Source organism: Diplotaxodon limnothrissa, linkage group LG16, assembly GCF_057381915.1.
Source record: "Diplotaxodon limnothrissa isolate DT_005_m linkage group LG16, D_limnothrissa_male_GT1.1, whole genome shotgun sequence".
NCBI classification, from domain to species: Eukaryota; Metazoa; Chordata; class Actinopteri; order Cichliformes; family Cichlidae; genus Diplotaxodon; species Diplotaxodon limnothrissa.
Genome location: NC_140611.1, coordinates 19,181,450 through 19,198,280, shown reverse-complemented (window position 1 = coordinate 19,198,280; position 16,831 = coordinate 19,181,450). Strand labels below are relative to the sequence as shown.

General features: G+C 39.6%; 1 protein-coding gene across 2 annotated transcripts in view; it reads left to right on the top strand.

Annotated features, from left to right (window-relative positions):
- mgat4a (alpha-1,3-mannosyl-glycoprotein 4-beta-N-acetylglucosaminyltransferase A) overlaps positions 1 to 16,831 on the top strand; it is a 28,977-nt gene that overhangs the window by 5,363 nt on the left and 6,783 nt on the right. For both annotated transcript variants that reach the window (XM_085374161.1, XM_085374162.1), the window contains exons 2-6: positions 8,860 to 9,027; positions 10,305 to 10,445; positions 15,767 to 15,900; positions 16,015 to 16,061; positions 16,203 to 16,316. In XM_085374161.1, coding sequence (XP_085230287.1) covers positions 8,860 to 9,027; positions 10,305 to 10,445; positions 15,767 to 15,900; positions 16,015 to 16,061; positions 16,203 to 16,316 — 604 coding nt within the window. The remainder of the gene's footprint in view (positions 1 to 8,859; positions 9,028 to 10,304; positions 10,446 to 15,766; positions 15,901 to 16,014; positions 16,062 to 16,202; positions 16,317 to 16,831) is intronic.

Genomic DNA, 16,831 nt, shown 5'->3' with positions numbered 1-16,831 from the left:
GGTGTTTATATAGTTTAATGCAGTTTTAAATACTGTTGGAAGAAAGGAAAATTAAAATCCTACTGATCTCTATAAATGATTTAATTAATTCTGCTTGGAATATCTATGGAGGGAAAAAAACAAGTGATTTTTATAGTCTTTATAACTTTGTCTTGCATTTCATTCCTATTATTCATTCTTGTAGTATGTGACAGCAGTCTCCTTGTGTTAAGACATCACATGAGGAACTTTAAAAGCCATCTTTCAGAACCATCTGATCAGTGTTGTTCTCTTTGAAGGAAGTTGAGTGTCTTGGCTGCTTTTACACAGTTGAAGTTACAAAAATTATGTGTTGCAGATGTTTTAAAAGCACTCAGTGTTTCATACAGTTGTTTAGGACGTAGTCCGTTATTTTGAGACTAGGATAGTGCCAGTTCTGTGCTTATAGTTTCAGCAGATTCGGTCAATCTTCAGTGTCACGCACAAAACACCCTTTAGTTATGGAAATGTCACTTCCTCCTTGCCTTCCCTGAGTGCATTCCCCTCCCCTCCTCATTGTTTAAAGGCATGACTTCTTCCATCATTGCATCAGTCCAAACACAATGGGACAAAAATAGCTTGTGCTAAAGGAGAAAAAAGCAGGCAGATTCTATAAGGTGGGCTAGCGATGTAGTTTATTAGTTTGATTGGGAGAAGATACGGCTTGCACATTTTGGTTCTTCTTTGTGATATCTGGCTGTGTGTGCAATTGTGTGTGTTTGCTTTTTGGCTTTTGGACTTTGTGAGGTAGGGCTGTCTGCCAGACAAAAGTAGCCTGGAAGGAAGAAGAGTATAAAGACTAAATCTTAAAAGAGGGAATAGAAAAGCCTGAGGTGGGCTCTTATTGTGGAGAGAAAAGGCAGATAGTGCTGACATAGCAGAGAAACAGTAAGATGCTTTTTTTTGTGGAAAGTTGAGTGTTTCTTGGGGGGGGGGGGGTGTTGAGCCTACAACTAACTTTCAAGATCACAAAACAGGCCTTTATATTTCTGAGGTACATAGCATTTTATTTTTTAGATATTGCAAATCCCCGATTGTCCTTAACTATAACATACACGTAATTTAAGCGTTGAGCTCACCCTGAAAGCACGACTCACAAGCACGACTGCAGTGTTTGCTACAGTCATCTTGATATCTTTCCACTTCACCCTGTAGTCCACTGATTACTGGTCAGACTACTTTATCAGATGCATTATAATATAAAATACACTATCATTTACCGTTGCCAAAGGCGGTGTTTTCAGACTAAATCTTTTGCAGTGCCAAGCTCGTTCAGTTTATTGTCATGTCGACTGTAGCACTGAATCTTAATAACATTTGAGAAGAGGTTCCAGTAAACATTTGCTTGAAAAATGAATTGATTAGACAGCAGAGTGTTTTATGTTAGTCAACTAATCTGTATATCAACATATTCTTTCAGCCCCCCAAAAAGCTTTTAATTGACTCGAAGGTTCAAGTCCCAATGGATATCATTAAAAAATTGATTGGACACGACTCTGAAAGTGGAGTTTCCAAAAAAGAGCGCTAGCCTTGGCTGAACGTGGCCTTACAGCAGCCAAGAGGAGGCAGAGGAGTGGAAGTGAGCCGAGTAAGGCTGTGCTCTGAGTTCAACGCTGTCAGACAGCACGATCTTCCATTAAGAGAAACGACCGGCTGCCAGAGTTTGTCATGACTTTTAGCACAATGGAGGGAGAATAGTGGGTGGAGGTCAGGAGCAACTATGAGGCCATGGCGAGGAAGCAGAATTGAAAATATGGGTGGGAAAGTTGCCAAGGGGGCAAACATTTGTCTGGCTTTTTCAGATACTAATTCCCTACAACTTTTTTTTTCTTTTAATCCTTCATTTTAGTGAAGTGAAATGGGCTGTGGTATTAAAAAAACACACACACCAAAAGGATTAGAGCTGTGCCTTCTTTTTGTCTTCTAACATTTGAAAATTGCTCAGGTAGTATCACTTGCCTACTCAAGGCTTGACTTGCAATTCTTGTCAGAAAAATACTGCAAAAAATCTATACTACAACTTTGTGTTTGTGTGCCAAGTATTTTTTGTGTGGCTGTGTGTGTGTGTGGATGTGCACAAACTGTTTAACCCAAAGATGTTTTAACTGGTGTTAACTAGTGTCACTTGAAAGTAACATCTGTTTGATCTGTTATTACCCTGGTATATATAAAAACAGAGCATATCATGCCTAATATGAATGTGGTCAAAACCTAAATACTCATAAGTTGTGCCAACATTTGGATCGCGTTTAAGCAAAGCCACAAAATTTTGTAATGTTGCCTCTCATGGCATCTGCCTCAGTGGATTTGAATTAAAGCAATCAAAATGAGATTTAAGTGTCGAGTTTTAACTTTATTTCAATGGGATTGACAGAAGTACTGTATTAAGTGTTTAAAAATGTGCTTTCTGTATTGTCCCCAAGTCCTCAAACTAACATTTTAGTATTAGTACATGGCTTGTTTCCTACACTCGTGAGCAAATTCTTTGCCATCAGTGGCTCATATCTTGAACTTGTGCAAATCACCAGATGTCAGGTTTCCTCCCCTGAGAGTATGCCAGGCATCTTATGCTGCTATGTTTTAGCCTAATGTAGGTAACTATGTAAGTAACTATGTATAATCAACACAAAAACACTCGGTCACCAGATTGATTTGGGTATTCATTTGTTTGTACACAAATCATCTTTTGATCCTGTTGACATGCGTATTTGTCATGTAGAAGGAGAGCCGTTAAGTTTGCTTTGACGATTTATCACACTGCTGTATTATCAGACATAGACTGCGTGTAATTTACAATTTGACCATATTCAGTTACTGATGGCAACAATCATGCCAGGTTTTAGTGACAATCTTTGTCGTGCTTGACAGTTTAGTTTTCCACTACAACTTCAGAATTTATGAACAACTTAAGTGGGCTAATGTTATCTTATTGGATAAAACGGTTGTTGACAGTTTAAATTTTAGAAGGATAATTTGAAGTTGAATAAAAAGTAATAAATTACAGTAATTGTTATTGCAAAACTCACCGAACCGCTAAACGTTAAAAATTGCAGTATTATGGTATTATGAGTAAAGTATTGTGATAATATTGTGTCGTGGGGTGTCTGGTGAGTCCCACCACATCACTGTTCAGATCTGGCTAAGTCCTTTGTCTTGCACACAGCAGCTGCAGTATAGAACCACATGGCTGACAGGTGCACCACTGCAGGGGCTTCATACATGCATAATGCAAGTAGACATGCTTTTCCCAAAGACTCTTCAGTTTGTTATGGTTGTTGGTTGTATAGCAAAATATGAATGAAAGCTAAAGTGCTTTTAAGGTAAATTAGCAACTGTGTAGAGACTGAATGGCCTGTGGGATGCTGCCCTTGGTTTTGTGGCATATGTGGATAGCCTATAATTGTACGCTGCTCTGTGGTTGGTATGGCACTTGTATACTAATGCTATACTGGTTATTCACCATTTTGTATTGCATGTAACTTAATAAGGGCTATACTTTCAAGGGAATTTTTGTTTTTTAGGAAGCAGTTCCAATGAAAACGGTTGATGGATGGATCCGTTTTAACAACTTTGGACAAGGCCAGACATGTTCACAATACTGGCAGCACTCAATGTTTAGACCAGGAAGGTGACTAGATAGAGCATGTTGAAGGCAGCCCATTTCGCCTACTTGCTAGCAATACATGCATCTAACTATTAGCTGTGCTATTTGCACCTCGACACAATCTGTCATCACAGTCTTTGTGCTAGGGAGCTGTCAGTGTTATCCAATCTCAGGAACTGACGTGTCGGGTAAAGGTTGTGATTTTGTATATAAAAATGGTTTCGTTTTGAACATTAGTAGCAGGGAAGCTGCTTTTGTACTTTTGGTCCACAACCATATTTCTTTTTCCATTTCATTGGAAAGGGTTATATCCCTAAACTGCAGAAAATAAATCCAAACCATTACTATAGTGGGATATTGTGATGTGTGTGTGTGTGTGTATGTGTGTGTGTGTGGGGGGGGGGGGGGGTCTAACGGCACACACATGTGTAACTGTGTTAAATTACCCTTTAAACACAATTTCCTCTTAACAGCTGTTGTATCATCCTCTAGCTGAGCTTGTTTTGAGCAGAATGATTCACGACAAGCCTTTCAGTATTTCGCAGAGTCAGTTTCCACAGTTTTCCAAAGCTCCTTTTATCAGCACAGAGTTTATCCTGTGTATGGATTTCTTGATTATTCCTTTATAAATGGTAAATGGCCTGTATTTATATAGCGCTTTACTAGTCCCTAAGGACCCCAAAGCGCTTTACATATCCAGTCATCCACCCATTCACACACACATTCACACACTGGTGATGGCACCAGTTTATACATGATTGCTGTTATTAAGTGCTGAACTGGGCTGCTGTGCCTTTCACAGTAAAAATATGCTTTAACAGGTGCATCTACATATAATGCACTGCAGTTCTCGTACTGGTGTGGACATAAACTGGACAGTCTCCTCATCAGCACTCCTGAATTCGCTGTTGGCAGCATACATCAGCAAGGGAAAATCAGGTCAAGGACAGCATCACTGTGAGGGCTTTTGATGAGCTAATAGACAGGCTGATAAAACTCTTTAACACTGCAGTGAGCTCAGGGATGGGTTTTTATGAAGTGTTTCTTAGCACTAAGATCATCCTTGCCCTCACTTAAACTGATATGTGCAGGAGTTCTCTCTCTTCCTCATGAATTTAGTCAGATGCTTAAATTACTGATGGCAAGATAAGTAACAGCACTGTCACAATAAATTCAACAATTATCATGTCATGACTGTGACTCGCTAAGTGCTGCTAAACATTGTTTCCAAAAGAGAGTTTTGAGGGTTTTTAAAAAAAGAAATATAATAAACTGCAACCTTGATGTAACTACTGATATTCCTTCATTAAACTGTAGTTATTCCTACAGAACCAACAGTATGTTCCTCTTTCTTGGTTAAAAATAAAAATTAATAAAGTTTAACATTTTTGCTGCTTGACATTTTCTTTACTTAACTTCTTAAACCCCATGTGGTTTAACGGGATGTTATTTAACCTCCTAGGACCTGGCGTCCACATATGTGGACATCACATTTTGGGTTATTTAGACCAAAATACTCAATTTTGCTCTACAAGGGCCTGATATCCACTTACGAGGACATTATACTGCTACTGTTCTATCAAAATTTTAAGCGAATATCCTCATATGTGGCTCTCATTTTTCTTAGAAACAAAAATTAGGTTAAAAAAATCTGGTAATTCTTTGTTTTTACATTTATCAGGTCCCAATCAGCCGAAATATCAAAGAGAAATGAAAAATACATGCCGTGTAAGAGTTCGGGTCTTAGGAGGTTAAATATAGTTGTCAAAATTTCAGCTTAAAGCTCACAAAAACCATTTCTATGTCCACCAAACACAGCTAAATAAACAATTAAAGTAGCAGGTAAACAAATTGCACAAATGGGTGTAAACACAAAGCACCGATTCCCCTGTTCGCTCAACAGCATGCACGCAGACAAACGATGCCGCTGCTCTCTGAGGTTTCATCACGCTCCAACCAAAACATATTGAACCAACAGCAAAAAGAGACCAACTCTTCACATTTGAAAAAGCGTAACATGAATTCTGTCCTGCCTCAAAATTATTATTATTTTTGCCTTATTTGCTTGTTTACATACTTGAAGCATTACTCACTAGACTACTGTTGTGCATAATGTTGGCCTCCAAAAAGAGAGGCTATTTCTTGTTACCTAAGAAAGTTCAGCTTTCACAGGTGGTGTTAAATTGCAAAATGCCTAGCTACATTATTAAAAAACCTCTGTAATTTTGCTCTGTTTCACTTCAGCAGCATCAGTCTTTCCACAGTAAATGCCCATGTGTTCATTTGTAGTTTTCTTGAGTTTACTTTGTGTTACTTTAACACAATGGCACCTGCTGTGAAGCTTACACGTCTTATGAAGTCTCACAAGTGTTAGCTTTACTTTGATAGCAAGATGGTTTACACACTTTGTAATTGCTGAAAAATACTCAATTTTATGCATATCATTTTCCAGCAGAAAGACCCTTGGGGCTTAAGAGGACAACTCATCACAGAGCATGGCTGTAGAAATTTGCAGCGCTGTCAGTTTTGGCATGAAGTTTGAAGTCTGAACTGTCTTTTCTCTTTTAATTCATTTTAACACAGGGTCCTTTTTGTGTGTCTGTCTGTGAATGTGAGGGCTTGATTGAGTTAGTTTTAAAGAGTAGTTGCCAAATTTACATACACCTATGATTCATCCAGCATTTCTCATTAATAAATAATATAAACCAAGCAAAGGAATCTAGGATGACAAATCAAGACGATATCTCACAGGAAAGGCCATTACAAGATACTGAAATATGAAAAAAATTGTATCAAAACATGAGGCAGGAATAAGAAAACAGAAAAAGGAGATCTTATTTAGTTCTCAGGCAGAGCGTAGCCCTACCCCCACTACCCATGATGCTAGAGAGCAGAGAGGAATAATGAGATTTTATAGCTGTACTCCAGACCCCAGGTAGGTCTAATTATTTAATGCATCTTGTGCACCTGTCCTTCATCCAAAGGCTCTGTAGCATGGCTGTGAAGTATGTCAACCATTAACCCTGTAGACCATTTGACCAGTAAAAAATTAAAGTCCTTTCTATAGATTAGGCAACATTTTTGAAGCCGGGGCTAAATTTTCTTTAACAGTAATGAGATGTGTAATGAAATGTCAAGAGGGTTGTGTGAAAACTGTCTGGCGTATATATGTGTTACCTACTAGGTAATGTACTTCCAAATAAAAAAAGACCCATAGTTTTACCACCTAATACAACTGTGGATGAATAATCCAGTTAAATAGAAACCTTATCCACACCTTGTCCCCCTTTCTGAGGTATTTGGTGTATCTTTTGTCTGCACTGTGGGATTACAGGTGTGGTTTCACCTCAGCAGACCTGGAGTCCTCCAGTCAAAGAACTGATGTGAAGATGAAAGTCTTGTTTTAGTTTGAAGCTGCCCTATTCAGGAGTATTGGACCAAATGACAGCATCTGTCTGTGTGTCTTAGAGATCAACATTCAGGAGGAACAACATGGTTCTGTGCAACAGAGTAGCCAGGCCAGAGTGGATGGACAATAGCTCAGTGAGAGAGAGAGCGATGGAAAGGGAAAGATAAAGGCAGGGGTTTTCTTTTTCGTTGAAAGGGCACGCTAAACCTATGAGAAGAAGAAGATCAGAGACTAGCCGACGCACGCACGCACACACACACACACACACACACACACACAAACATGGACCTGGATTTTGGTCACTGTGAGGCACAAATATAGTCAATTTCAGATTTTTGGTCCCCACCAAGAAAGGAAAAACCGGTACACACACACGCCAGATATTTTCTTTGTAGCCTCTCTCTAATCTTATAAATTTTGAAACAAAGTAAAGTCTTTACTGCTGCTTATACCAAACTATAGGACTTGCAATGATTGGCATAAATGTAGATTTTAACCAACCAACAGACAACTAAGGGTGTTCGCAGACTGACTAACTTGGTTAACTCTGTGCTTTAGTCTGATTGCACAATAGGAGGCATTTGAGTTAGAGAGAAACCTGAAAGTCAAGCTGGTGCAGAGTAAGCTTTGCACTGTGACTTCTGTATAATGTGGTCTCAGTGCAGTTTGCGGTGGACTTGGAAGTCTTCCTACACACCACTCAGCTTCATTTGTTTTCTGAAAGCAAATGGACTGTTGTGTGCTGTTTGTGGGCGGCTCAAGAAGGGATCTGATCGATCACTTTCAGAGATGTTGATGCAAATCCTTTGTTACCGGTAGTTCTAAAAAAGCAGATGGCAATGTTATCTAAACCAGAACAGTCCCCATAAAATATAATGTAAAAACAGTAAACCTCGAAATACACACTGTCCTGCTGACAGTCAACCAGAATTAGATTTTCAGACACAGGTCCTGACCGTTTCCTGTTAAAGCAAGGGGTCATCACCACAACAGTCCAAGAGCATTACCTGTCAGTCTACATTACATCATGTCATACATACGTCATCTGTAAAATGTCTTTGTGAATTGGAAATTTACCAGAGGTATGGATCACATGAACACAGATTCTGGTTAAAACTCTGAGGCTTTGTCAGTGTTGTATCAAGAATGTTTCTTACAGCTGTTCCCTTTTTCTTTCCAGCTTCTTGTTTCAAACTCCTACACACACTACTCAAAGTCTGCCCCATGATGAATGATTAGAAAGACAGTTCTGTTCAGTTTTTCGCAGTAAATTACCTCTAAACTTCATGAGTAAGCATGGGGGTATTTCCAGTAATGGCGTGATCATGTGTTGGTCACAGATTTGAAAGCTGGGTTCTTTTGCAAGTTCTTTAGGTCCTTGCACCATCGGAGCAAGCAATTTTTTTCCTGATTTTGTTTTTGCTCTCGTTTTTATTTTTTTTTGTGGTGTCTCTTTTCCTTCCTCTTGAAACTTAAACATTCACCGACCTCTAAACCTGTTTGGTAAACCAATTCAGAAAATGATCAGATTAGATCTGTCTTTGCTGGTCAATTTAAAGGTTTTATGTCTGTAACTATGCACATATTTTCAGTTATTATTAACAAGCTTACCTCCTTGGTATAGGAATTGATGCCTGGGGTCGGCATTTACTCATTTTTAACATCAGTGCAGGTTCTTGCCTAGCTTAGCATTAGCATGTTGTCTGTGCAGATGTTTTCAAAGAGTGGAAGTTGTGTTAGCAAGTTGTGATTAATTCAGTGAAAAATTCATTACATTTCTGTATATTCTCACTTGCTAATGTCTCCTAATTTTTTCCCCTTCATGTAGAGAAGCTGATAGCGTACCAACGGGAGTTCCACGCTTTGAAAGAGCGCCTTCGTGTGGCAGAGCACAGGACGCTGCAGCGTTCGTCGGAGCTCAACAACATTCTCGAGCAGTTCAGACGCGCCATTGCTGAAACTAACAGCAGCAAAGATGCCCTCACAAACTTCTCAGGTAACAGAAGTAACTGTTTTTACTCATCAACATCCGGCTGAGCTTTCAGTCATTTGCGTGCAACAGATGTACGAGTGTTTGTGTGTAAAGTCTGGAAAATTTCAATAAAGCGTCACCTTTTATCTGCTCTGCATCTTCTGCTTATTGCGTTAAGCTTAAAATATCCTGCCCTTTTAGATGTTTTGTGTGATTATTATGACAGTGCTGTGGGAAAGTACCTTTCTTTGTCTAGCTCTAGACTTTTGAATGTCTCCACTCTTCAGGCTAGATTCCTAAAAAAAAAACAACAACCCCAGAAATAAAAAAACAAAACAAAACTCCTGCTCTTCTTGAGCACCACTAGTGTTAAGCAGGTTGGTGTTGTTCTGGCAACTGAACAAAAATGGGGAACATATTGAATTTTTACGTTAGTGCCACTTCACGCCCAAGCAAAACCAGCTTGTTGGAGTGGCTTAGCATCAGTTTCGACCTCAAGTGACTTTAGATTCATGGGCATGTGTTGGTTTCCTGTCTTAAGTTAGTGGAAATTTAATTTCCTCACTGATAGAAAGCTGCTAGACTAAAGTAACGTCAGACTTAAAATAGAAACTGAGTACAACATGTGAAATATTCTGAGATCAGGCTGTACATTTTCTAAGACGTACTTCATTTGTGAAATTTTCCTTGATCAATTTCAGATAGACAGACTCATCTCTCAAAACCACCAGGTGGGTTTAAAATCTAGGTGGGTGAAAGACAGCAGTCAGACAGAGAGATCCAATCATGTTGCTTATTTTATTTAGTTAAATAAGTAAGTGAAATTTGTTTTTGAAACACATTTATACATGGAAAAAAATCTGTCCAAAGGTGCTGTACAAAAGAATAAAAAGTGAGTAACGTACAAGATTACAAAAAAACCATGGATTAAATACAAAATAAAACAACATGGTCAACAGATTATGAACCCAAGAATGCCATAAAATACAAGTAGGTCTTTAACCTAGATTTAAAGATGGCAATATTTGGAGAATTTGCAGCTTTGTCAGTAATCCACATCAAAGTCATTTATTCTGAAGAGATGACGCTTCTGTTGCTTTTTTTCAGTCATTAAAGTGATTGTAATGGCAGAGATATGCTATCGAAGACAATCAAAATAAGGGATGACATACTCCCATCTCCCATCAAGAATATCATTGTTACATGATCTGTGTGTAAACAGTTGGGTCATGTCTCTTAAATGTTTCATGAAAATGAGGAAGAGCGCTTCACTTAATGTGTTTCTCTGTGCTTGTTTTCAGATGAGACACAGAAACTCCTGAAGGAGTTAGCAAACAGGAAACCTCTTCAGGTGCCAAATATCTACCACCACCTGCCTCATCTCCTCAACAATGAGGGCAGCCTGCACCCCGCAGTGCAGGTTGGTCTTGGCCGCACTGGAGGTGAGAAGTGCATACCTACACTGCAGATTCAGTTTAATGTTCCTAATTTACAAGGCTTTCTGTTTTGTTTTGTTTTTCTCTGCAATGTGCATTGCATGCTTATCCTGCATAAGCACAGCAAACCCTCCAGAGATCCTCATTACACCAGAGAGAAAATCAAGTCTCAACAAGTTTTCACTCTTTGACTAGTTCACAACAAGTACCCATCTGGACTGAGCTATGCAAAACAATATTTGCACAGTTGGAGATAATTGTAGTCTGTGTTTGATTTTTTTTGTAGTCTAACCGTTTAGATTCAAATAATTTCACTTTCACATTACCCTCCTTTGTTCCTCTGACTTATTTCTTCACTTGCTTACACATTTTTCCTGTTTACTTGTATAAGCCACCCGAGCTACATACATTCTGGGTTCTTATGAAAGAGCTTTAGAACAGTGTGAAGATGGTAATCAATAAACATGCCTGTGTGTATCAGCCCTGCCCCCGTGTGTGTCTGTGTGAGTACAAGGCGGATGAGTACCGTACATCCTGATGAGTAGGAACTGGAGAATTGTTGTTACTTTTTTACTTTCACTTATCTTTTTACTTTGGCTTTGTAAGTGTGATAGTTGGCCTGAGTGCCAAACAGTTCATTTGATGTTTTCACATTGCAGTTAATGGCTGGACAAATTTAGATTTAAGACATTTTAAAGGAAAACAAAACAGGGACAACTCGGAGAAATAGTTTACTTCTCTCTGGCTGCCTGCCAGGTCAGTGGTTAAGTAGCGGAAGGTATGGTGGCTCATAAGCACAAAGCTGATGGAACGCTAAAAGTACATTAAAACTAAAGCCATATGTTCCTTGATGCTAAACTACAGGAGAAAAGTTTAAAGCTGTTTTAATCTGCGTCCTTTGGTTGGTGAGAAGGTGACCCTCAAATTCCAAGTGCTGGTCAAATAAAGCACATGTTACATAATAAGGTACTACATTAAAGAAAAAAGTGCAAATTCTGATGTTGCCATCTCTTGGTTGTTACCACCCCATCTGATGTTTCACAGATTGTATATGTTACCTGCATTTTGGCTTTCTTTTAGACATGAGCCTTCCCACTGATGATGCTGAGTTTGTTGCTGCCTGTTGTCATCCTGTCACCAACTTTCCCCTCTAAAGTGCTGTCAGTTGTTTTCACTGGAATGCACAAATGAGCTGGAGTTGTTGCTGCTGGGAAGTAGTCGCTGATCTGTGCGGTTGGTGGGTCACAGAGACAAATGACTCCACACACGCTTTCTGCCCCTCCACTAACCATGCATGTCATATGGCATACTTGGCTGGCTGCTGAGAAGTTTTGTGTCACGATACCAACAATGCCTTTAATGCCCCTTCTTCTCTTAGTTTGTTATTTTTAATCTATCTTAGCTTTTTTTTTTAACCCTTCCTTTTGTTTCTTTGCTACTCTAAGCATATCTGACATTGGGATAATTATAGCTATGAAAATTAGGACATGACACTGAGCGAGGATAAGAGATGAGGATGAGAGAAAGAAACCGTTGAAGGAACCTCTGAGACCTATATGATTGGAGTGAGACCTGCCTGAAATCCCTTCAGACAAAAGTCAACAAGAGTGTTACTGTAAAAGGAGCCGTGCCGGGTCACACATATGTAGCCTTTAGCAAGTCATCTGCTTGTCATCTTGTGCCGTTACACAATGACTGCTTTGTCCGTTGCTAAGCAACATCAGTTATACACTAGTATTTGCTTCTGCTGACCATCTATTTAACATGTCACAGGCTACACTTGAAGACCTCTTTTCATCCTTTTTTTCCAGAATGAGAAATTTCTTACAGTGATCTCTGTTGCTGCTCGGTTGTTGATCATAGGAAGTTATGTGTTTCTCTTAGCACACACGCTGTTGTTTTCTTCCTCACAACTGGAAAAAACAAAAAAGCAAAGTAAATTACCTCGAGGGCTAAACGTAACTTGCTTCACAGATCTCTCCGATACTGTTTGACGCTGCCCTGCTTGTCTCTGTAAACTAGGCGTGATGCAACAAAATGCTGAACAAACCACATCTTTGCATGTTTTATTCTTTGCTCTTTTGCCTGGATCACATTTTCATATAAACCATGTAAAGCGGTGGTAAATATCAAGTCTGTGTTCAGTGGGATCTTAGCTGGGATCGTAGTTCATTATTGTGGCTCAAGAGTTGGCAGTTTGCCTTGTAATCGGAAGGTTGCCGGTTCGAGCCCCGGCTCGGACAGTCTCGGTCGTTGTGTCCTTGGGCAAGACCACCAGAGGGCCCGGTGGCGCCAGTGTCCGGCAGCCTCGCCTCTGTCAGTGCGCCCCAGGGTGGCTGTAGCTACAATGTAGCTTTCCATCACCAGTGTGTGAATGTGTGGGTGGATGACTGGATGTGTAAAGCGCTTTGGGGTCCTTAGGGACTAGTAAAGCGCTGTACAAAATATAGGCCATTTGCCATTTAACATTTCATTAAACAACACAAAACCAATAAATTTAGTGTTAGCTCTAAAGATTTTTAACATCCTGTCATATCTGCTTCAGTCATATCCACTTTTACACCAAGGACTGGGGTTCAGCCAAAGTCCTTCTAAAGAGCACATCCTGTCACTTGGAACGTCTGCAGGCAGTTATTTTGAAGCATTATCTAAATTAGCTGATGAAAAAAAAAAACAGTTCAGGGCGTGTGCAGATTTTAACCCAAGGCAAGTGTTAAAAAGCTTTTTTTTTTTTTTTTCCATCTGTCAGGCTAAGTGGAGACAATGCTATGGCATAGACATGCATGGCTGGCCCCAAAACCGTGCCATTGGTGTTTACTGATCATGCCGATAGAAGCAGCAGGATGAATTGTGAAGTATACAGGGCTATCCTGTCTGCACAGGTTCTGTCAAATGTTGGAAAAGTGATTGGAAGGCGCTTCTCAGTAAATGGATAATGACCCAGTGCATACTACAAAACCAACCCAAGAGTTTCCATTGCCAAGTCAGTCATCTTATCTCAAACCCAGTACGACATGCTTTTTAGTTACTGAAGCAATAAAAACCTGTAAACAAGCACCAATAAAAGGTGGCTGCAGTAAAGGCCTGGCAGAGGATTTTAAGCGAGGAAACAGAGCACTTGGTGATGTCCATGGAGTCTAGACTTATTTATTATTATATTTGTATTCTATATGTATCCTCTAAATAAAAAAAAATAAAAAAAAGGGGGAAATGACTGAAATCCCTGAATAGGTCAATTAAACATTTTGGGAAGTTCCTTGAATTAAAGCTTGAAGGCTTCACTTTGTCACATATTGATTGGTTGACTTTAAAGTTCACTATGACAGTGAACAGAGGCAAAAGTAGAAAAATTGTGCATTTGTCCAATAAAATATGGCCATAAGTGTACATATACCTTTTGTCCCAGACTTGGAGAGTAATGGAACAAATAATGCCTTATTTGTAGATATAGTTGAAGACCTGCTTTTCTTATATGCATGCTCTGTCATACGCAGTCCTTTCACTGCTGTGCCAGAAGCAGACAGAAATGCTTTTTTTACATGAAGGAGATGAAAGGGTGCCAGAATGATGCGGGCGAGCTGATCAAGGGACATGGGGAGGGGGCGACGCTGGAGTCGGGCCTGTTCGTGCTGCACTCGCATGCATTATCACTCATTCACTGTCTGCCATCCTCTCTTATTCTGCCACTCTCTGTCTCTTTTCCTTCCTCCCACATTCTCCTTTCATCCTCGACCTACTTTCTTGGTAGTGGTGGTGGGTGTCGCTATATGACATGGAGCTCCATGTGAAAAACACAAAGCAGAACTGGGACAGATTCTCCACGCTCTGGAGCAATCTCACTCTGCTCCTCACTTATCCACACCTCAAGTTTGTTTTATGCTTTTGTTGTAGCCCCTCGTGTCCCCACATTGGCTCAGTTAGCATGGTGCTCCCTACAAATACACCCCTGCATACACACAGGTTCATGCACATAACATGACGTGCACTTCAGTCATAATTTTTTCTAAGAGGTCTCTTGTAACTTTCATGAGCACTGTAGCTCTCTGGGAGCTCCCAGAGAGCTCTGGGATGTTTTCCTCTTGGACATCGTTGTACAGCTTATGTAAAATACCCCAAACCTCCTTTATGTGTGAACTTGGGATTTAAATGCAACATATGCAATATAGACATAGAAAGCTGAACATAAAAAAGGGGGCATACAGATGAATAGCCATTTTCGTGCTGCAGGAAAACACAAATTATTTGTCAGATAGCCAGCCTGATTACTTTCACACCAGTGTGGGCTTGCTGTACACTTTCTGCTCACTCATTTTATCATTATCATGTTCGCCAGAAAAGGTGATTCGTGTGTCCTTCAAAGTAAAATAAACTGCTTTCAGTCTGGTGTAGATATCGGCAAATATCTCGATAATAAAAAAATAACCCTGTTCAATATCAGCCATAAAGAGGTCATACAATTAAATTTCCTAATGATCTTAATGTTGTTAAGATATTAATAACAAATGTTAATAAATGTTTTAACGATTTAATTAATGTTGATCAGCTAAATGTAATGTTAGTTGATGTCATTTCTATTGTGGATGTCACGTCTCCTTCTAATTGAGGGCTCACTTAGCTTCATAATTTGTGACTGGTGTTTGTTTCTTTGTTTATTTTTAATCTTCTCCCAGCATATGTAGTAAATTAACTGATGACAGTTTAGGTTGGCTGCCATATATTAACAGACTGGGTTTACCAGCTTATCAAAATGTGAAATTTTGTTTTTATATTACCATAACTATAACTTTTAGATTATTCATATAAAGCAAAACCCTAGAATATATGAGGTTATAAAAGTATATGATTAAATCAAAAGCTCTACTTTGTGGCTTTGTTTCCTTATTTCTCTTGGCTTTGCCCTGCCTTACTTTTTTATTTAATGATTATTATTTTAACTTTAAGAATGTTCTACAGATCCAATGTTGAAATTAATGTCACATAATAGAAGTTTATATATTATTTTAACCTATGTCTAAAGTCCACTAGTTTTTGCCTTCACACAGTAATTTGGGAAACCTTTGCCTTTGAGTTAGTGTTGATTAAAGAGAACATTTCGTTAAGAACACAAAGCATGGTATTGCAGATGCATTACAAGCCGTCTTCATCAGTCATCCTTCCCACTGACATCTGTCATTGTGGGCATGAAGTGCTGTTCATGTGGCTTCAGGCCAGTGTTGGCCTGTTGTCTAACAGCAAACTTTATTTGGTTTTGGATCCACTTGATTAAACCGCCACCTCTGCAGCCCTGGACTCTTCTTGTTTCTCACCTGTCTCCGTCTTCCTCCTAGTTACCATGGTGATGGGGATCCCCACCGTGAAGCGGAAGGTGAAGTCTTATTTGTCAGAGACGCTGCGCTCGCTAATAGACAAGCTGTCACCGGAGGAAAAACTCGACTGTGTCATTATAGTCTTTGTTGGGGAGGTGAGATTTTCGCATTTATAAACCATGAGTCACAGCACCGTGTTCTGCACAGTGAAAGAAAAATTATTCTAAAAGGTCTCTGTCTGATATGTCTTTATGCTACGATCGATCCAGACTGACCTGGAATACGTTCACAGCGTGGTTGCTGGCTTGGAGAAAGAGTGAGTATATTTTTCTGCTTTTTTTTTTTTTTTGATGGGTATAAACAAAAAAGTATAAATATTGTTAAGGACTGAAAAGACTGTAAATGCGTGTGTGTGTGTGTCCCATATTTGATGTCACAAATGGACTTCATTCCCCAGGTTTTCTACAGAGCTGAGCTCAGGCTTGCTGGAGGTGATCTCCCCACCAGCTTCCTATTACCCCGATCTCAACAACCTCAAAGAGACTTTTGGAGACTCCAAAGAGAGAGTCAGGTATGGAAGTCAGAGCTGTGACACTGAATGAGGGCAAAAAATGTGATGGCAATTATTATGGAAACGGTGGAGAAATCAGCCCTGGGAGAATGAAATAGGGCAGAGCTGTGATGAGGATTGCAGAAAAACTATAAAGGATGAGTCAGGGGAAAGTAGGAGGGGAGAGAGCAGGCGAGAGCTTTTAGGTAGGTTGCGTAGGTACTTAGTATTCCACAGACATTTCTCAAAGTCAGATCAAGGTCATCAGCAGCAGCACCCTCTGCCTCTGTCTCTCTGTAGTGTTCAGCTCTTGTTATCCTCCCTACTCATCTTCGCTTTGTAGTAGGCTAACAACTGGCTTAATTAAAAATCTGTTCATGGTGCAGTTTGAGCCAACACTTGTGAAGACTTACAATACACACTTGAATAATAGGACTGTGTGTTAGGTTCATTTGTGGGTGTTTGTTAGCACTGATGCTTCTGATGGGGATATAAATAGTACAGTGTGTTGTTGAACATGCTCGCTGTGGTGTGTT